The sequence below is a fragment of the Amphiura filiformis genome, chromosome 20 (assembly GCF_039555335.1).
Source record: "Amphiura filiformis chromosome 20, Afil_fr2py, whole genome shotgun sequence".
Taxonomy (NCBI): Eukaryota; Metazoa; Echinodermata; class Ophiuroidea; order Amphilepidida; family Amphiuridae; genus Amphiura; species Amphiura filiformis.
This window is the reverse complement of record NC_092647.1, coordinates 22,833,076-22,856,974: the sequence shown is the minus strand read 5'-3', so window position 1 is coordinate 22,856,974 and position 23,899 is coordinate 22,833,076. Positions and strand designations below refer to the sequence as shown.

General features: G+C 34.8%; 1 protein-coding gene across 1 annotated transcript in view; it reads left to right on the top strand.

The window, feature by feature from the left end:
* Positions 1 to 23,899, top strand: part of LOC140141764 (uncharacterized) — a 131,132-nt gene that overhangs the window by 60,928 nt on the left and 46,305 nt on the right. Inside the window, 1 exon segment of the mRNA XM_072163633.1 lies at positions 11,625 to 11,747. Within this exon segment, the coding sequence (XP_072019734.1) occupies positions 11,625 to 11,747 (123 nt within the window).

The following is a 23,899-nucleotide window of genomic DNA, read 5'->3' as shown; positions in this document are numbered from 1 at the left end:
TTAAGATGTGGCTAACTAGAATTGCGCTGATATCTGCAATATGAAGTTTGATTTGTTTTTTTGATTGGAATAATCTGTGGGTGCTGGTGATTATCATGGCACCAAAATCTCAAAATGGCCAAAAAGTGAGTTAAGGCTTTCTGGTTCTGAACCCTCGTCATACATGTAGCCTGGATTGAAATAATAATAAAATTGTATCATGGTTGAGACAAACATTAAAATATTCAATTGACTACATTTGGAATGTAAATATATGTCGATTAAAATAGTTTAAGGGTATAGACAAGGTACTGTTGGTCGAAGCAGCCCAAAATATAGATTTTCATTATGTAAATCAATGTATTATTGAAAAATAACACTTTCATGTTTTGCAAAAGTTCATTCTACAAACCATATACTTTAAAATCTTGAGTGTTGTAGATGTTTTAGTCCTCCTACAACATAACTCAAGAACCACAAGACCTACAAAGGTATATCTGTGATATTTGAATTCTTCTACACGCTCACTATTAAATGAGCAATGCGATGTTTGCCATAGCTGACTACCATTCGCAAGATTCTGTGAACTACCAAATCGCAACACTTTAAAATAGTGTCAAACCTTAAGTCTGTGAAGTTTGTTGTTATACATTTTGGACATATTGTCATTTTATTGTAGAAAGGTGATGATTCTTTCACTGTATGCAACATTTATTATACAAATTCGTTTACTGCAAGCCAAATATGTTTAATTGGCAAGCGGTCATCGATTTTAATCTCAATTGATCAAAGAATATCATGCCAACAAGATTATACCAGGGCTGTCATTCTAATTAAACCAGGTATTCTTCCTAGAAACCTGAAGATGGAAACAAAATTGCCAGTAATATTAGTGTGCAATACAACGATGCGTTCACATTGAAAATCATTGAAATTGTAACTTTTGATTTTGGGGTTTGAGGCTCTGGAGGCGCATATATTGGTTAATTCTTGTTCAATTTTCACGAACAGGGTGTCAAATACGAAAGGAAAGTCCAATTAATATAATACATGTACATATTTCAAAATAATCCAAAATTATCAGGTAGTTGAACAGCAAAGATGACTATAACTGACGAGTTTCTTTTTGTGCCTGGGGTATTTTGTCATCATTGGTGAATAATGTCAGTTTCAAATTGATGGTTGTTTGCGCTGCTTTTATCCACGTTCTGATCATGGTAATGACCTTATCAATTATAAGTAATTTATCTTAGTTAGACTATTATTTGCAAGGATCTTCAAGTTTAATTTGACAGCAACACATAAAGATCTGTGCAGATCGAGTTAGATGCCTCCAGGAGAGTTGAGATCGCCGGTTGAATTCATAATCTCACTTACCGTTAAGAAATTCTATACACAAATTATTCATTTTGTTGGATGTACTAAGAACGTACTGAACAAGTCATGTCAATCGGAGTCAGTGAATTAGAAATTCTAGTCACCAATCCATCACGCTGGGTCAATAAGAACGTGTTGAACATCCAGTCATGTCAGTCCAGTCCGCAGTGGCTGGGCTTTTTAGTTTCATATCGTAACTTTTGTTTAAGGGGGTACTACACCCCTCGATAAATTTGTGCCCATTTTTGCATTTTTCTCAAAAACTAATAACACAGTGGTAACAAAAGTTATGTATATTATACGGGCAAGGAATCCAGTTACTACACTGGAATTTTAGTGACCCAAGACAAGCGGTTCGTTATTTATGATAAGAAATAAGGTACCGCTAGGATGTACCTCATTTCCTATCATATATACTGAACCGATTGTCTTGAGTCACTGAAATTTCAGTAGAGTAATTGGATTCCTTGCCCCAATAACATAACTTTTGTAACCAGCGTGTTATTACTTTTTGAGAAAAATACAAAAGTAGCGACAAATTTACCACAGGGGTGTAGTACCCCCTTAAGTTACAAAAAAACGTAAGCAGATACTGGTCAGATACACAAAACCCGGAGGGATACACTTATTGTTGACACAGCACACAGAGATGGAATAAATTACAGCAGATTTAACAAAAAAACTATATACTTACACTGTAAAAAATATTTTACTCAACACCGAGTAAAAAGGTCACAGCTCAATAGGTCACACCTCAACTGTTGAGAAATTTTTTACTCATTTGTTGAGTTGTGACCTGTAATGAGTTCAATGTTGAGTAATCTTTTACTCAACTGTTGAGCTGTGACCTTTTTACTCAGTTTTGAGTAAAAGATTTTTTTACAGTGTATGAAAACTGAATCGCAGATTTGAACTGAGCCCGTACACAGCCGTAAAACAAAAATATAATTATTTTTCATAAACAGATAGTTTGTTTACTATTTTGATTTGGTAAATTCACCTTTTCGGTAAATCCCATAAGCCTTTGCGAGTACACCTTAGAATTCGTCATTTTACGTCACGCCGACTTGCAATAATGCGCAGTAACGATGTTCGATAAACGATGTGCGCATCGGCGCATATCGGCGTGACGTAAAATGACGAGTTCTCAGGTGTACTCGCAAAGGCTTATGGGATTTACCGACAAGGTGAATTGCGAACAAGGACTTGTGATTACTGCCCGATTTGCCGAGGTCATGTGTCCCTTTTTTTTTATAATAGTACAAGCAGCCTCAGTGGCAGTTGAGATTGGATTAAGCACTTCCTTTCTCTTGACCCAAAGGCTGACAGCAAAATTGTTAACTTGATTGTTGGGAGTGGCCTTCTTTTCCTTGTTCTTTGTCTTCAAATCTGTTTCTCACTTCTCTTTCCATACAGGCCAGCATGCTTATATAGGCTTTTCAGCCTGGCTTGAGCATTTTGTTTGAGCCTGGTCCCATCAGGACCCAATCGTGTCTCCACACAGAGCAACCGTTTAAACAAACAAACAAACACAACGTCAATTCACTTAAACATATTAGAAAGAGATTAGTCATTTATTTTGGAATGATAAAAAAAATGGAAAGACGTTGAAAATTTCATAAAATACCTGCAGTTAATTACAACCCTATTTACTAAATCCTTGAATGTCTTTTTGATTTTGATTTTAATGTAAATAACATTATAAACCTATTATTTACATGACGCCACAATCATGCAATATTGAAAAAACGGAACAATCTATCGCTCATACATGCCGCCAAAAGCATAACATTTTAAAAACTAAACGGCTGTCGACCATACATGTCACCAAAAACATATATTGAAAAATAAAATTTTGACACCAAAAAAGCATAAAATGTGAAAAACAGAACAGCTATCAACCATACATGCCGCCAAAAGAAACAATATTGAAAAATAAACGGCTATCGACCATTCATGACACCAAAAAAGCATAAAATATGAAAAACAGAACAGCTATCAACCATACATGCCGCCAAAAGAAACAATATTGAAAAACAAAACGGCTATCCTCCATTGTGACGACAAAAGCTATCGTTCAACGTAGACAAAATTTGTGAAAGTAATTTAGCCCACGGTTAAGGTCTTGCGGCTTATACAAATTTGAGGCCAATGCTTATATAAAGCTTATCTCATATTTGGGGGAGAAGACTGATTCTGCGAATTTAGAAAAAAAATGAGAAAAATGCAAATTGCAAAGACCATTTTGATCAATCAAAACTTACGTATCTTTAAACTGTTTCCCAGCAAACACAAAACGTTTTCGACATCATTCGCAAAAGGTTATAAAATGTTGTCAGAAAACGTTTAAATGTCGGGTTATATAAAGGGTATATTAAGGGTATAAAACGTTTTCATAACATTGAAAAACATTTGTTGATAATCTACTGCCCATCAAACACAAAATGTTTTACAGAAAACGTTTAAATGTCGGGTTATATAAAGGGTATAAAAACGTTTTTTATTAAAATAACATTCCAAAAATATTTTTGAAAACCTGATACAAAACATTCTAAACAGAATGTTATTTTTGGGTTGAAAAAATATTTTGCAATAACGTTTTAAATACATTTTTATGACCTTTATATAACCCGACATTTAAATGTTATTAAAACGTTTTGAAGAAAACATTTAAAGAACATTTCTGTATTTGCTGGGGGCAAATATTTTAACATAATGTTATTTAAGTGTTGACAAAATATTTGGCAAAAAATAGTTTACAATAACATTTTTGAAAACATTTTAGAAATATTGTTGTAGTGTGTTTTCATACAAAACGTTTTAAAACGTTTTCATGACCTTTATATAACCCGACATTTTAATGTTATTAAAACGTTTTTACCTAAACCAAAAGCCAAAATATAACTTATTTAAAACGTTTTAAAAACGTTTTTGTGTTTGTTCATTACCTTAATGCCTGAACCTTGTACAAGCTGTATGAATATGAATGGTACACAACAGTTTTCATTTGGAATGGAAGAGTCTGACGCATCTAAATTCAACATAAGATCCAAAGCCTTAATGTACGATTTCCGTCAAATTTTGATTTTGTTATTCTTTATTCAGAATAATTAGTGGGTTTTTAGCTGGTTCGCCGTCGGACAAGTTTAGAACTGTCAAGCTTTCGTCAGGAGTAGCTCTGACTTCTTCGGGACAAAGTACCTAAGATTGAGACATGTAGACCGCCCCTTGTCTACTGATGACTCTGAAAAGAGTCGTTCACTGAAGACTGCCCCTTGTCAACAGAGAACAAGCAGATCTCGCCTATCTGCTAATATAAAGGTTTTGGTGGCTCTGAAAAGAGCCGTTTGCTGAAGACTGCCCCTTGTCTACAAAAACAAGCAGATCTCGCCTATCTGCTGATTTTTTAAAGTTTTTTATTCAGAATGTTGAAATAATATTAGTAATAACTGACAGGAGGGATTGCTGTCTATTTTAAGCTGAAATAGCAAGGTAATGTGAAAGAAACCCCACTGGTTATTTTGGACATTTAACACACAGTTCTATAGGAGGACATTTATTTAATTATTAAATTATGATAATATGTCGATCGTACATTATGGCTTTAATAACAAGTCACATCTAGGCATTCTGGATATTTCAAGGGTATCCGATGTTGCATTTACTGGAGGCATGCTTTTCAATAAACATTGCAGCTTGTATTTTATATTAGATCTTTTATTTTCTCAAGCTTTCAACATGATTAATGTCTATGATTAATGATTTGACTTATAATAACTAATTATTGAGGAGCATTTAGAACATAGATGTTCCGCCTCAGCTGGCTAAAGTCGTGTTCACACGGTCAGACATAAGTGAGTTATTACCGGTAATAAGCGACTAATAAGTGGTAATAGTGATTTATTACCGGTAATAAGTGCCTTAAGTGTGAACACGACTTATGTATTGTGTAGTGGCAGCCTCTTGTCACGCTTTCACGATAGGCGATTAGGTACCTAACAAGGGCTACGAGGCGTACCTCTTCACATGCTACGAAGCGTAAAAACGAAATGCTTACTAGCGTTGCGTTGGAGATACATACTTTTATTTCCTCTTAGAAGGAAAAAAATCTTATCCGCTCTCCCCGTGACTCATCTGGTAAAGGCGGGGCAGATGACCCACGATAAAAGACCTCATTACAGTCGGTTCCGATCAGGGTAACAAGCCCGATTGTTGGCTACACTTGGCTGTCCTGTAAACAAAATTGCCCCGACCAACTATCTACGGCAACCTCCTTCGTTCACCAGGTCAATTGTGCCTGGCCGAAGATTCGTCAGCGTTATCTCCTAGATTTCAGCTACTAAGTATCGACCGGGGTTCGAACCAGCAACATATGGATCCACAGTCGAGACGCTATACCACTGTGCTACGAGTCGTTCTGCCAATAAGCCGTCTTTTTATCATACTTATTGTTTACGGAATAAAGCGGATACACACGATATACTATTACTAGTACCAATGAAGACATAGATACCTAAACATCGCTATCTAACCCTACAGCGCAGAAATACACTGCGCATATTTCATTACGCAAATTAGGTTCCGATCAATAATGAACCCTAACCCTAACCCTGACCCTAACCCCTGGCCCTAATAGGCTGAATAGATACCTAGCTAACCCTACATCGCAGAAATACACTGCGCATATTTCATTACGCAAAATCGACGCTACGAAGTGAATATCAAAACACCTATCGATCGCTACGAACCGTGCTAAAGTGGAACAACGGGGTAGTAGTGGTCGTGGTTCGGTGTAGTAGTAGTCGAGGTAGTAGTGGTCGAGGCACTTGCAATTAGTCTGTTGAAGAAGTGGATAGGCCGTATTCGCCGTAGAAGTGACGTAACAATCGGATTAACTACCATAGCAAAAGATGAATACAATTTTTGAATTTTATAGCCATGCACTGCAAAGTTCATGCGGAATTCGCATTGAACCACAATAGATGTCAAAGAACGGGAATAAAGACCTGGATCGTAATTCTATATTAATTCCTATCATGCTGATCACTCGCATCTGTAAAATTAGTATCTTTGAAAAGAGCGGTATTGTATTAAATCTATGATTGCAGACGTACACGGGTGATGGGTGCAACCTGCTTGTAGTGCAGGGCGATACATTCAACATTGTATTCATATATTGATATGGTAGTTAATCCTGTAACATCATCACTTCTACAGCGAATTAACTGTTCTGACGTTATGAGCAAAAACGTTAGAGTTAAATGTTTGTGAGCCACATTTGTTAAAACTATTTTTTTTAAATCCTCTGGTTTTAATACAAAATTATCTGAAATTGTCCTGTCATAATTTCTAACAAAAAGTTGCAGTACCTAGAAGAATCTTACAACGAGTTATGACATTGCCAATGAAGCCCTAGAGATGTTTACCAATTCCGTATAAACCTTTATCTTGGCCCGGTATTATCGAATTGACCCCGGGAATTGACCAAGTAGTGGTAATTTTACGCTCAATCTCATTGAACCACACAAAGAGCATTAATCGGCAATAAAATCTTTAACTTACAAAACCGCATGAAGATTCCTCCTGCTATACTTGTATTGCAGGGTAATCAAGTGTCCATGTGTAACCTTGTATCCCTTAAAATATAGCAAAACTAACAAATGTATTAAGAATAATATAGATTCTGCTATCAGGCAAAATCAGTCAAAATCAGCCAGAACTCGGAAATATTGATTTTGAGATATAGCCACACAAAGGGAATATTTCCTTTTGTTTTGAAAACTCTTTAATTGCTCATATCTTTGGAACTGAATACATGAATCCAGACCCACCCAAGTCCATGGGAAGTGATTTTGAGAAAAAACCTGTGTATCATTTTAATTCCTTCAGTTAGATTTACCTGGTCAATATGGTAAGTTGTACGTGCAAATGAGTGGGTTAAACTGTATTTAGGTATGACGATTAGCATTTCAGGGACTTCGTGGGGTTCATTTTAAATTCTGGACTTGGGTGGTTTTTTGAATCATATACTAAGACAATAATGTTGGAATGAGATTACCACTATTAAGATAATACAAAATAAAGCACACAGTTATGTATAATGTTGATAAGCATTCTGCCATGTAATATAAACCACACACTTTCCTTGATTAAACCCATTTTTTTTCAAAAGTCACTCTCCAGCAATGAATGTGTTACAAGTGGACTTTTATACATACTGGATTTCAATCAATGTGTTACAAGACTCAATTCATGGACTTGGGTTGCATTCTTTCATACATGCTATTTTTCACATGCTCAATAGAGACTGAGGATGAATTTGAGTTGTTCTTTCATACATATGACAGGCCTATGTAGAGCAACACTTTCCCATGCTTAACTCAATTTGGTCAAAGTATGGACTTGGGTGGCTTTTGTATTCATATATTCAACTGGTTGTCCAATTTCAATGGGGTTTTCTGCAAAATTCAGTATTGTAAATGCTTTTTACTATCTGAAAATTTAATATTTCCGAGTTCCGACTGATTTTGCTTGATCGCATCACATATATATATTTGCTGTTGGTAATCAAGTGTGTAGTGGATAAACATCGCATCAATTCAATTCAGTTCAAATTTATTTCCATAACAGAAAAAGACAAAATACTTATTGAATTACATTACTACAAAGAAAGATTAAACAAAACGATTATATGGAGGGAATGATTGAAAGGCCTGTATTGACTACCTCTGTTTATAAGATAACATAAAACTTGCTCCAAGAATTAATTGTATGTATAAGATGAAATAAGATACAATTAGTATATATGTTTGTAAAAGTTGTCAGATAATTTAGCTTCTTTGACATTTTTAGGAGATCCATATTATGAGCCTGTGGTTTTGACTGCTTGATCAGTAAAAACATGTTTTATTTTTATTTCTTATTAATGATGCATGTAATTGTTGCTGTTTCTTGTTTTGTGAAAATCACAGCGTTTTTATAAAGAAGTTATTACATGTGCTTGGTAATTGATTAAGAAAATATTAAGAAAAATGTAGGCATAGTAGGTATCAAATATACCTTTAAAATATCATATTTATGAAAAAGTGTTCCGGAGTGACTTCGATAGTGACTATTTGTTATAGTTTTCACAGCCCACTTTTGAAGGCTATGTATTTTTCAAGATATGTTTTACACACTTTCAAAACCAAAAAAGAAACTATCATGATAATTCAATACTACATAAACTATCATAAAATACATAATAAAAATTATTTTAAGTCATACAAGGATATTAGATTAATCACCTAATGTAATTCAGAATAATATTATCTTTCATTAAGAATTCCAATTTATTGGGCCCGCTGTTTTTAAGGTTTCATGAGGGAAATTCGTTTTTTTAAGGAACATCACAATCTTCATTATCTCTCGTGTGATACTTGTGCAGAGTACTCTGCATAACAAAATAGTTTATGAACGCTTCTGCAATACTACATAACCCTTCGCTAAATATAATGTGATATATCGCTTAATTCATACTTGCAATCGCTAGAAGTGACGTCATAATCGGATTAAGTACCATAGCAAATAGATGAATACAATTTTTGACTATATCGCCCTACACTACAAGCTCTTTTTAAAGATACTAATCTTACCGATGCGAGTGTCAGCATGATATGGTTCGATGCATATGTACCGCGTGAACGTTGTAATGCAGGGCGATAAAGTCAAAAATTGTATTCATCAATTGCTATGGTAGCGAGTAACAGCTGAAGGTGAATAACTTTAACAAAAAGAAAATGTAAATGTATAGTTGGAATCATTTATTATGCTCAATAAATCTTCTTTGACATTCGTAATCGATCAGGCTGCGCCATGCACAACAACTTCCTAACAAACGAATCAATAATATAAATAAAGATTATGCTCACTGAACCAAGTTTGCCATGCTTTTCAACAATAAGAACTTGCTAACAATTCATTGCTTTTGATTAATTTATTGTAAATTATAAAGCCTTTCTAAAATAATTTTGTATACGCTAAGGCGAATCGGATGGCAGGAGCCATGTGTTTCCAGTTTTTACCATTTAAAGGAGTATTTCGTGATCCTAGCATCCTCTTTTTATGACATTTTTCAGTACATATCCACGAAAAAAGCATATCCCCAAAATTTCAGTTGATTCCGATATTGCGTTTGCGAGTTGTGCATGATTATGTGTATTACACTGCTCCATAGACAATACGTTGTAATTTCGTTCTGGTGCACCAGAACGAAATTCAAATTTCACGATATCTTTGTTTAACGAATTAATCTGCAAGAAATATTTTGTACATAAACATTATGTAGCCAGAGGTTTCCAGTGATATAAAAATCTCAACTTTTTTGAGAAAAGTGGGGGATGAGGCTGTGGATCACGAAATGCCCCTTTAACTAAAAACTACAGTGTACGCCTACTTCTTAATATTAATACACTGATCTTAGAGCAACCACTGGTCGCACCTTTTTTCCATGTTGCGGTTCCGGTCAATAATGTATAAAAATAAAGTTTCGGGCATCCCCACACGCGAAAAATCATGTGTGTTGGGGGAGGGGGGAAATGATACCCCTTTTAGGCAAAGAAAAAGCCCGTTGTCTCAGCTTCCCGCTCGCATAGCTGTAAACATTGCCCTTTTTCCTGATTTTTTTTTTTTTTAATATTTCCCAAAAAAAAAAAAATTAATAAAAAAACAATAACCCCGGTGTCGCTCTTCTTGAAGACAAAATACAGCGTATTTCAGAAAGCTCGCATGCACCACAGCTGTATGTGGCATGATGGTTAAAACGCCATCGCATTGCCCCTCAAAAACCCACATAGCCTTACCAAGCCTTGCGATCTCCTTTAATAGACCTATACCATTCCCTTTGTGTGTCCGTTTTATTTATCTCACAAATACCGCTAGATCATGCTCCCTCCTTCCGATCCGCCTTAAAACACACTTTATCGGTCAGCTTCCAACATTTGCATAGAAATGCGCATTTTTTCAATTACAATAATACTGCATTTACTATCAGGAATTTACATTGCAAAAGTGGTACGGTGGGTGTTATGTAATGTACTTCACCAAGTTCAGATATTTTTTATCTCGGAATCAACATATCAAATAATTCAATTATTGAGATCTATCATTTTGGGAGCCATGCATGATGTATCTTCAAGCTTGATGCATTTATCTATTCAAGGACATGAAAATCAAAAAGGGCAATCCAAAGGGCAATCTCAAAAGAAGTGATTCTGGCATATTATGTGATGCGATCAAGCAAAATCAGTCGGAACTCGGAAATATCATATTTTCAGTTTTTTATAGGACAGTAAAGAACATTTACAAAACTGTATTTTGCAGAAAACCCCATTGAAATTGAACAACCAGTTCCAAAGATATGAGCAATTAAAGAGTTTCCAAAACAACAGGAAACAAAACAAATATTTCCTTTGGTTGGCTATATCTCAAATTCAATGTTTCCGAGTTCAGACTGATTTTGCTTGGTCGCATCACATAATAGTGAGTGACAACAATGGATGTTATCAATATTAAATATTGATAACATCCATTGTTGTCACTCACTATACAGAATCACTTCTTTTTGAGATTGACAAGCTGCTTTTATTAAAATAAACACAAGAAATGTTATCAATTCCGGGTATCAATCAAAACACAACGCTAAAAATATAAGTGCTACTAAAAAAACACAAATTTTCTTAAGGTGACTTTATACTGATGACGAGCGAGTGTATATAATGCATTTTGCCTCGTCCCATCAGCACCCTTAATCAGCATCCACAAGATTTGCAATTGACAAAGAATTGGCTATTGGCCATTTTAATGACGCTAGTATGGACAATATAAGTGTGCTCTTTCATTTAATGACATGAAATTTGAAAAATATTGTAAGGAACACTTGAAGTTTTGACTTTTAAAACCTACATTTTGGTCAAAATCGTGCTTGGAAAGGTCGTTTTCAACAGATTTATCACATTCGCCTTGCTATAAACATTGAATTGCGTCATCTGTTGACCTAATGACAAAAAGTGTTTTTAGGGGGAAGTGTTAGCTTTTTGTTCGATAGAAAACAAATTCTGATTAAATGAAGGGAACACTTGAGGTTTTGAGAAAAAACAATCACAGAGGCATATTTTCCAGCTAGATCTCACAATTAATCAATTCGATATTATACTGATTAATACAAAATATGCTTAATTTCTTTCTTTCAAAATCCATACTAGTAATAATCACATTCTTCATTTTTACAGGACAATCTCGACACAGATTTCGACGCTGGAGGGCGAGTATCGTCAGGTCTCACGGCAACAACAATAGTCTCGCAATGGACCTGGGCCGCCACACTTCTGCAATCATCGGCCGTAGCAGCAAATGTAAGTATTAAAGTACTCTGACCTCCCGAGTAAGAAGGCAGTATCTGATAATAAATACTGTCTTTTAACTTGGGAAGGCTTTCTTATATTTTTTAACCAGAAATACAAAGTGAATGCAGTATCTATTCGCCGTCGAAGTGATGTAATAATCGGATTACAGCCATATTATAACATTTCTGTAAAAATAGATTAGTATTTATTTTCCATAAAATGTTAAATTTTACTGTCAGATATGTCCCCTTTTAATTTTGAGCCGAACAAGTGAGGTAAAGCATAGAAAATTGGAATTTACTACTAACGCCCATGCATGTTACTCCCGCGGTTGTAATACGGTACGATCCTCGGGGTGTGTGTGTATGTGTATCCCGCACGCCGTACGTACTGTGCATACGTGTTCGACTAATATTTCCATCGTAATAATAAAACGCCGGTTCCATCATTTTATTCAAAATCTCGGAATTTGACAAAACTACATCACCTAAAGTCTTGATTTTTGCAGAGTATCTTTATTGACTAAAGTACATTACAATCTTTGAATAGGTCACCCTGTACTACCAGCAGTTTGCACTAACCACCTGTGTATGTCTGCAATCATAGATTGACTTACCGGTCTTTTCAAAGATGCTAATCTTACAGGTGCGAGTGATCAGCATGATATGACTATTTTAGAGAATTACGATCCAGGTATTTATCCCTGCTCTGTGACATCTATGGTTCAATGCATAGGTACCGCGTGAACGTTGTAGTGCAGGGCAATATATTCAAAAATTGCTATAGTTATTATTACATCACTTCTACGGCGAATACAATTTCAATGAGGCTTGCAACAATGCCACGTGGGTATATTCACATGTGTGCAGAGACAACAAATGTGAGGTCAATGGTCATCTAAGGGTCACTAGAGGTCACTTTGCAAAATTGTTAATTTTTTTCAGAACCAGGGAAGCCTCTTAAAGGGTATTTGGGTGTATATTTTATTAGGTCACTTGAGGTCATTTTGCAAAATTGTTCAGAACCACATAATGCCTCTTAAAGGGGTATTCGGGTTTATTTTTTATTTATTTTTTTATTTTATTTCAAGCTGCAAAAGTTTCTTAAAGCTCCAGGATCCAGCATTGCGGTTCGAGGACCGGGCGGGGACATATTTTAGACATCTCGTAATTTACAATCTACTTGTTTAAACTTAAAATTTAAAAAAATGGCCTCAACAAGTACAGTTTAAGGAATTGTATTGCTAAATTTTGAGATAGGCTTTTACGACAGCAGTTCATAATAATTAGTAAGTGTTAAGTGGGTTCGCCGTCGGACAAGTTTCGAACTGTGAAGCTTTTGTCAGGAGTAGCTCTGACTTCTTTAGGATAAAGTACCTAAGAATGAGACTTTCTACTATACTGATGGCTCTTTTTCAGGCTCTGTAAAGAGCCGTTTAATGAAGACAACCCCTTGTCAACAGAAGACAAGCAGACTTCGCCTATCTGCTAATGTAAAAAGGTTTGGTGGCTCTGTAAAGACTACAAAACTACCCCTTGCCAACGTCAACAGAGAACAAGCAGATCTCGCCTATCTGCTAATGTAAAATTGTTTTGGTGGCCCTGATATGTTTTTACTCAATTATTGAAATTAAATCAACTTAAAGTAAAAGCCATGAAAGACAATTCTTTCCATGGCTTATGTGTGATTCATATTATTTAGATAACGAAAATGGAAAACCATGTCCATGTGCCTAACCTACCCAGATTTTGCGTTTTGAGAATTTTGACAATTAACCGCTCCGTTTTTGAAATAAAAGAATTTTACGAAACTACCTCATTTTCAGCCCGTTCCAAGGAGTCAAATATCTGTCAATGACAATAGACGCCTCATGCGCTGATGATGCGCAGTGATTAGCACGCCGAATACAGATCATCGATTGATATTTGAATCCGTGGAAAGGTTTGAAAATGAGGGAGTTTCGTAAAACTCTTATATTTCAAGAACTGTGTGGTCAATTGTCAAAGTTCTATAAGTATGTAATAGTTGATTTATTCCTCAACCACACCAGTTATTTGATTATGTTTAGTTGTGTCGTTAGAATACCCAAACAATTAAGTTTCCGACGATGCAGTTCTTTAAGGGACACCCTGTATGTAATCAAATCAACCTACTGTTACATATATAACATTTAGGTCCGTATGCACAAAAGAGTTAGACCGGGTCTAAAGTTAGACCTGGTCTAAGTGGAATTTAATACCAGGAGAAAGGACATTTTCCTTTACATTTTCTTAAGTTCTTTTGTATTATTTTTGAACTTTGCATTTAAATCTTTAAAATTTGACAGTTACTTTAGGAAGGAAATAAGAGTAAAGGTCCATTCCTGGTGGAACTAAATTCTGCTTAAACCAGGTCTAACTTTAGACCCGGTCTAACTCTTTTGTGCATACGGACCTTAAAGTTTAACATGTGAAAGCGCGCAATATTAAACAAAACATATTTCATATTTGTCAAATTCTTTGATGACGTATTCATTGATGCACAATGAGAAAAGAAGTATATGAAAATGAAAATTGATTTAAAAACACGAGTGTGACAACATTAATTTTACTAGTGCTAGCTAGAGTCTTGAACATAAAAAAGTTTTGAGATATTTTCTCAAAATATCAAGAGCTATCTTAAGAATTACTGAACCAATACTGGGCTTGTTTGTACTCATTTTAATGCATTTTTCATGCTGATACCAAATATGGTCATGAAGATTTAAAAATCTGACATTTTTGAATTTTTAAAAATGTCGTCTGCAGTCGACACCCGCCTGGAGAGAGTTAAGGATTGAACGCGTGTCCGACATACTGAACAATGTTTACATAACGTTGTGTAAACATAAAACCTCATAATGTTAACCATACTATATACAAAATTAATGTTGGTGAAATGTATTAACATTTTACATGATTTGGTAAATCTGGCATAGTTCTAATGTATATTTTATTTAATTATTCTTATGAGGTTCTATGCTTACATTACGTTATGCAAACATCCCTGTGTGTTGATTGTTGAAGCAATAATGCCGAATGTGTAAGAGAACAAGTTCGATGACGTCTTATAAAAAAAAGTCCTTTCATCAGGGGATGGAGGTAAAAAAGACCGATACTTTTGTAAAAACAATTTTTTACAAAAGTATCGGTATTTAAAAAAATATCGGTCAAAGCCGACACTTCGGTCGGTGGAATTGTTAACACTTACATTTCAGGGAGGGGAGGGGTCAGCTTCCTAACGTTTGTTCTAAATGTACATTATATCTCACATTCAATTACACTAACACAGATGAGCTTTCATATATCTCACATTATTGTATCAATGTTATAATTTAATATTGAATTTGCATTATTAATGGCACGTGACTAGAATTTCAGGTCAAAGTTTATAGCAGACTCATGTATGTGGTTATTAGTTGCAATTATGTCAGGTCTAAGGTCAGAAACCTGTTAATCTTACTGTTTGGCCATAGGTCAAAGGTTAGTAGATTTCTGTGTCTGGTCAAAGGTTAGCAAGAGTCTATATCTGGTCAAAGGTCAGCAATAAATGCTTGGTGTCAAAGGCCCGGTCAAAGGTCAGCCGAAAGGTTAGCAGCAGCAGTTTTCAATAAATGTTCCAATTCCGGGTCAAATGTTTGGTAAACTCTGAACAAGTATCACTGCTTTCTAATTAAGTTTGCGTACTCTTGCTTGTACTTTTAAAGTGATGAGCTTTTTACAGCTTGGGTATTGAAACTTGCATTTCTATTCAAAGTTTGATGCGTTTATAACATTAATGAAATTCATTCTGACTCGCTCATGTTAAAAGCCTCTCTTAATTGAGTGCGTATAAAAGTTTCCACAACAGTTCTCTTCATGTATCGTAATAGGCTATACACAATGTTGGTGTCGCGAAAGCAGCTGAACAGAAGAAGTATTTGAATCATAAATAATCTGCCATTTTGTAAGTACATATCAAAGGTCTCTAACTAATTTTAGAATGTCACCCATCTGCTCATGTATTAAAGTGATTCTAAACGGAATGGCTACGCTCGTATAGTTCAGCTCAAGTGAATGAAAACGAAATGAAAATAAATGATTGTCAATTCTCGCGTTTTACAATACGATACGCCTTCAGCGGTCGCTGGTCGAGACCAAAATAGGCAGTGCATCATGGGAAAATAAGTCGACATCCAAAGCCCGCGTAATACGACTACAATACATGAACATACCTCATTGTTGGTATAAATGTCATTATAATGATGCGAATGCACACTAAAACAACAATTTACCATTATAGTAGATCCATTTTCTATCTATTGATCACAGGGAATCACACTTGCGTGCAAATTCAATAGCAGCTAGAACGGCGATGTCGACTCTGGAGACAAAAATTTGACTACCAAGAGCAACCGCTGGCGGCGCATCGTATTGTGAAACGCGAGAATTGTTTCAAGTTGAAACAAAAATTAGTTAATTCTATATTTCTTTGCCTTACCTAACGTTTCTTCAATGCCTTATCTTAGTGTGTTTCTTCGTAGAAATATTCTTCTCCGCCTTCGCCTAATACATATTCGTTCATTTTCTGTCTTAAATTTCCCTGATTTTGTGTCTACCTTTCAATTTGATTAAGTTTTGTTTTGTCCTTCACCCAATTCGTATTTAACATCACTTTAGCATTGACAAAATCAAGTCAATGAGTCAATATAATAGCGCTCTAAGATCTGTCAGAATTTAATTAAGATTGATTTAAAACTGTGGCAGTGTATATTACTTTTAAAGCTGTGACAACGAAAACTTAAATAGGTCCACTATATTTATGTGTCTGAATGTCTGAAGGCCCTTTGTCCCTTGCCCTAACACACCACTTCTTTCTTATCTGAGTTTTGCTTTTTAGTTGTCTGCTTATTTGTTTGTTTTTTCCAAGATATTTGATTTCTATTGCGTTATAGTCTGTGCTATAGACAGAGTATATTAACCACCATAAGAAGAAAAACTACTGGAAACCACACGCTTTGAGATTCTTTCAGATTAACATGCAACCAGACATGTCATCTTTCCTATTTATACAATAACCACCTTATTTTTTAGTAGACTGCACAAATGCTTGACAATATAATATATAAGTTGAATACAGCGTTTTGTAGTTTTAATGCAATATTAAACATTCTCACAAGAGGCAGTTCAATTTATGTTTATAAATGGGATGTAAGGGCGCTTGTCGTCGTCGCTTGATTCTTGAAGGCGTTCATCATGGGGACTGTTCAGTACCCGGGGTTCAGTTGACATTAATTAGTCCAAAATGTACACTTAATTGTGCACACGTTTCGACAACCAGTGGCGAAATATTTTTTGGGGGGATTGTCCTGTGTCGCAGCCACTGTTAAACTTGAAGTTATCTTCATCGATGCTACTGTGATGTTCGTTGCACAGCTGTTATTGACTGCTGTTAGCAACAATGTTGTGTCAGATGATTTTTCAATCAACAGATCGTCAAATATGTAACTTAAGTTGTACCCCCCCCGTCTCTGTTAACTGTACCACCCTGTTTACGCGAGTGATGGGCTCATTCGTCCATGTATTTGCCCACGATCATTGCCTCTTCCCAGTCAAATACATGAGGCTTGTCAACAACGTGGTCAGTTATCTCAGTCAAGTGGATGACCGTTTTTACCTAAACCAAGAGACAAACTATATATGCTGGGTAACAATAGCCGTAGCTTAATATAAATTAACAAGTAAATCGGGAAGGAAAAGGGACAAGGAGCCAAGTTTCCCACCAAAATATACATGATTGTACAGTATTTCTAAAAACGGTTTACTATGTATTATCCCATCAATAATATCCTGTCAAAGTGATGTAACCGTGAAATTTCAAAGCTAGTTATGTCCCTGGTTACTCAGAATAAGATACATAAGTTGAACAAATTAAGTGCTTTACGGTAGGAAACATTTGGTAGTTTTGATGCGTTATCTAGCATTCTACACAAGACTTAAGAGGCAGTTAATGAATATGTACCAATGTGATGTTAGAGTGCTTGTCCTCGCAACAAGATAAATCAATTACTTTGCCGCAACATATAGTGGCGTACGTGCAAGACAAATGCGAAAAACGTTTCCGAGAAAAACGCGTTTGAAGGACATGCTACTAATAACAGAGCGAGCAGCACTCCTCTACTATTACGCCTATTTCTCTATTATCTTGTAAAAATCTTGGATTGACACCCTTCCGCCATTCGAGGAAATATGCCACACTCGTATATTAACACATTACACCTCAAAGACGTTCTGCACGGTTTTACTTCATACGTGCCATACCAGCATACCGTAAAACCTCGTCTACAAGCATATAGAGTGCTTCTCATGAGGCGCCATTATGGAGTTTGAGCAAATAAATTACGGATTCAAGCATATTCAAACAAGTATTATTTTAAGACCAATCTATTATATTTAGGCTTGCTTCGAATTAATTTAGCTTTCATAAAAAACACCATTATACGGCATTTGTTTGATAACATCTTACATTCAATGCAAACGCTATGAGTATAGTAGGTTTGAAACCTCGTGTTTTTTACCATTTTTATTTACTTTTTTCGAAATGTCCTCAATCAATGAAAACCAAAGTTGCCATAATAATACAGTAGCATAACACGATACGCTTTAAGTTTGAATAAAATATTTGTCATTGTTAATTAAAAACGAAATCTAATAAAGTCACCATAATCATACCCGGCTGTTTTATGTAGTGGTACCGCTTTTATTCAAAATTAATTTTGGTCTCGCCTTTCAGAACTTTAAGACTGCAATGTAATTTAGCCTCCAGGTCGCGATTTTGTGCGAATAAAACCATATCATTATCATATCATATATAAACGTAGGATCTGGAGTTGACATGTACTCATAATCTTGATCAAACGATACTAAGCACTAGGATTGTCATACTTAAGATTGATATGATTACGATAACAATCTTTTTGGGGGTAGAAATTGTACGAATGATCAGATTTCCAACGAATTATCATAGCTTTAAATTCAAAGACGGGATATGAACTTCAGAAGCATTTTAGCGAACAATATCGTGTAATCAAGCATGATATTCAATTATGCATTCCCCACATTAAATGTCAATCAAACACATATAAATCTCTATGCACTCTCGATTGTCAGTATACTTTAATTACAAAAAATATCACATATCCTGTCTGTCATATAATGCGGTAAAAACGTGAACAAGACTGATTCAGTAATTAGCAAGTTTATTGACTTCTGGTGTAAGCGTAAATTACCGTTTCAGTTCAGTTTCCACTCTTCACATTTCTCCAATGTTATTGTAATTGCATAACGTAATTTTCTCCAGAGATTTTCTTTTCGTCGAAAAGACAATAAGGCTGAACGATTATCTTTCGTTAAAGTTAATGTAATTAGACTTTCAATAAGCAACAGTAGATTTCATTGAATGAAACACTTGTCAGAGATAACTAAATCTATGGAAATACCTTCCTGTCTTTATTATCATTTACCCCTTTCCACGTTTATTCATTAAATGTGAGCGTACACCACGAATGTACTTATATTCTAAGTTACAGTGTATAATGTGCATGAAGGTCGTATTCATAGGTACCTCAATTTGGTTCTACATGTATCTCATTTTAATAGCCCCAGTCAAACACCTTTTAAACCAATCAATAATCCTATTGTTGAAGAGGATAATAAGCTTCTACCTATATGTGTATATAATTTTTAATTAGCTCTAGTCTTTGTTTGCTTTGCCTAATCCTGTTCAAGTGGTGAAGTGGTGGGTTACAAAGCATTGTATTTTGTCTAGGTACATGTTTAACCAACAATTAACAATGAGAGGACATTCCTGAACCTCGTTGAATTGAGGATGATTTAAAATAACCGCCAATTATGACTTTTTGACTGTGGAAAAAGAGACACATGTAGAACCGAAAAAGGGTACCATTTTGTTGAAGGAGCAAAGTTCAACTAACTATAACCCCGCTTCTGAATATCGTTTGAAGTCAAGTGATATACCATTTTAAAGCTTATGATATATATTTTCTAAACACGAAATAAAACAAAATTGACCAGGCCGACTTTACTGCTCATTCGTGGAGTACGGTCACAAATGTGTTTGCCTCCTCTTTTCTTCGTCCTATTCTTGTCGTTCCTTCTTCTTCTTTTCTTCATTCTCAATATCTTTCTTTATCCTGTTTTTCTTCTTCTCCTTTCTTATTCTAAAATCTGCTTCTACCGCTTTTTCGTCATCTTTCTTCTTCTTCTTTTGTCTGCCGTGCCTGTTTCTTTCCTTACTTTTCTCTTATGTTGATCTTTTCTTCTTTATTTTCCTATTCTATACTTCTTGTACTTCTTGTACTTTTACACTACTTTTCTTTATTTCCTTCTTCTTCTTATGCGGCCCATACACGATCGATTTTATTGATCAATATCAAAGACCCTAGATACAAGAGTAGATACAAAATCTCCCGAATATTTTGTTTCCACTCCTTCATCTATAGGGCCCCCAATAATTGATCAATAAGATTGGTCGTGTATAGGCTGCATTAGGTAAGCTCTCAATGATATTGAGAAGTGACCGTTATGGGCACTGACCACTAGTCTTAAACACACTTCGAACCCTTTCTTGCGCAAGAATAAAAGCGCATGCTTTATACTCTTCTCCTACCTTCAAGTTTAATGACATAATTTTCAAAAAATTTTAAAAACTATTCAACTATTGCTTAGATTTTGTGTACAATGTAATTCCGCCTCCGGGTCACGATTTTTTGCGAATATCATATCATATCATATCATATCATATCATATCATATCATATCATATCATATCATATCATATCATAATCATAATCATAATCATATCATAATCGTAGGATCAGGAGTTGACTTGTAGTTATAATCTTGAACATACGATAATACCCAGCAAACACAAAACGTTTTTTGACATCATTCGCAAAAGGTTAGAAAAGGTGCGAGAAAACGTTTAAATGTCGGGTTATATAAAGGGTATAAAACGTTTTCATAAGACTAAGTGTTGGCAAAATATTTTCGCAAAAATGTTTGCCAAAATATTTTACAATGACATTTTAAAAACATTTTAAAAATATTGTTGTAGTGTGTTTTCATACCAAACGTTTCAAAACATATTAATGACCTTTATATAACCTGACATTTAATGCTACGTTTTAAAAACGTTTTTTGTTTGCTGGGTAAGTAGCAGGATTATCATGCTTAAGATTTTGGATACGATAATGATAACAATCTTTTTAGGCGATAGAAATTTTACGAATTACCATTCTGAGCTTTAATAAATCAAAGACGGGATATATATAACTTTCAGTATTTTAGCGATCAATATCGTGCAATCCAGCATGATATTTAATTATGCATTCGGTTGACTTCCCCACATGAATGTCAATATATCAGAAAGGCTTTATGCAGGAAAGACAACTTGCCTTAAAGTTAATGTAATTAGCCTTTCAATAAAACTAGTAGAAATTCATTGAATTAAACACTTGCCAGAGATAACTAAATCTATGGAATTATCTTCTTGTCTTACCCCTTGCAACGTTTATTCTTCTTATTAAAAGAGTTATCTCCTCTTTTCTTCGTCCTCTTCTTATTTCTTATTGTTCCTTCTTCTTCTTTTCGTCGTTCTCATCTTCTTTCTTTACCGTTTCTTCTTCTTTGTCCTCATCTTCTTTCTTCACACTTTTCTTCTTCTTTCTTATTCTGAAATCTGCTTCTACCACTTCTTCGTCATCTCTTTTCTTCTTCTTCTTTAGTCTGCCTCGCCTGTTTCATTCCTTCCTTTTCTCTTCTGTTCTTCTAGATCTGTTCTTCTTTATTTTCCTATTTGATATACTTCTTGTACTTTTGCAATAATTTTCTTTATTTCCTTATATGTAACGGGCCGCATACACGATCAATTTGATTGATCAACGTCCTAGATGAGGCCATAGATACAAGAGTAGATACAATATCTACCATTGGCCATTGTACACAATAGTGATTTTATTGTCCAACCGTTACTAAAGACTTAAATCAAACTAGATTAGATCTCTTCAATATTTTGTATCCAGTCCTGCATCTATGGTCCCCAATATTGATCAATCAAATTGATCGTGTATGGGCCGCATTAGCATTATATTGTGAAGTGATTGTTATGGGCACTGACCACTAGTCTTAAACTCACTGGTCTCTAAATTCGAAAGCCTTTCTTTTGTGAGAATAAAAGCGCATGCTTTATACTCTTCTCCTACCTTCACGTTTAATTTTCAAAATCTTTTTTAAAAACTATTCAACTATTGCTTAGATTTTGTGTACAACGTAATTCCGCCTCCGGGTCACGATTTTTTGCGAATAAAATCATATCATATCATATCATAATCATAATCATAATCATAATCATAATCATAATCATATCATAATCGTAGGATCAGGAGTTGACTTTTAGTTATAATCTTGAACATACGATATACTACCTAACAAACCCAAAACGTTTTCGACATCATTTTAGGTTAGAAAGGGGTGCCAGAAAACGTTTAAATGTCGGGTTATATAAAGAGTATAAAACGTTTTCATAACATTCAAAAATACATTTTGATAACTTACTGCAAAAATTCTAACATAATGTTATTTAAGTGTTGGCAAAATATTTTCGCAAAAATGTTTGCCAAAAATATTTTACAATGACATTTTGAAAACATTTTAAAAATATTGTTGTAGTGTGTTTTCATACAAAACGATTCAAAACATTTTCATGACATTTATATAACTTGACATTTAATGTTACGTTTTAAAAACGTTTTGTGTTTGCTGGGCAAGTACCAGGATTGTCATGCTTAATATTTTGGATACGATAATGATAACAATCTTTCTTGGCGATAACAATTTTACGAATGATCAGATTTCCAAAAAATTCCCATTTTGCATGTTCTGAGCTTTAAATCAAAGACGGGATATATATAACTTTCAGCATTTTAGCGATCAATATCGTGCAATCCAGCATGATATTTAATTATGCATTCGGTTGACTTCCCCACATGAATGTCAATATATCAGAAAGGCTTTATGCAGGAAAGACAACTTGCCTTAAAGTTAATGTAATTAGCCTTTCAATAAAACTATTAGATATTCATTGAATTAAACACTTGTCAGAGATAACTAAATCTATGGAATTATCTTCTTGTCTTACCCCTTGCAACGTTTATTCTTCTTATTAAAAGAGTTATCTCCTCTTTTCTTCGTCCTCTTCTTATTTCTTATTGTTCATTCTTCTTCTTTTCATCGTTCTCATCTTCTTTCTTTACCGTTTCTTCTTCTTTGTCCTCATCTTCTTTCTTCACACTTTTCTTCTTCTTTCTTATTCTGAAATCTGCTTCTACCACTTCTTCGTCATCTCTTTTTTTCTTGTTCTTTAGTCTGCCTCGCCTGTTTCTTTCCTTCCTTTTCTCTTCTGTTCTTCTAGATCTGTTCTTCTTTATTTTCCTATTTGATATACTTCTTGTACTTATGCAATAATTTTCTTTATTTCCTTATATGTAACGGGCCGCATACACGATCAATTTGATTGATCAACGTCCTAGATGAGGCCATAGATACAAGAGTAGATAAAATATCTACCATTGGCCATTGTACACAATAGTGATTTTATTGTCCAACCGTTACTAAAGACTTAAATCAAACTAGATTAGATCTCTTCAATATTTTGTATCCAGTCCTGCATCTATGGTCCCCAATATTGATCAATCAAATTGATCGTGTATGGGCCGCATTAGCATTATATTGTGAAGTGATTGTTATGGGCACTGACCACTAGTCTTAAACTCACTGGTCTCTAAATTCGAAAGCCTTTCTTTTGCGAGAATAAAAGCGCATGCTTTATACTCTTCTCCTACCTTCACGTTTAATGACATAATTTTCAAAATCTTTTTTAAAAACTATTCAACTATTGCTTAGATTTTGTGTACAATGTAATTCCGCCTCCGGGTTACGATTTTTTGCGAATAAAATCATATCATATCATATCATAATCATAATCATAATCATAATTATATCATAATCGTAGGATCAGGAGTTGACTTTTAGTTATAATCTTGAACATACGATATACTACCTAGCAAACCCAAAACGTTTTCGACAT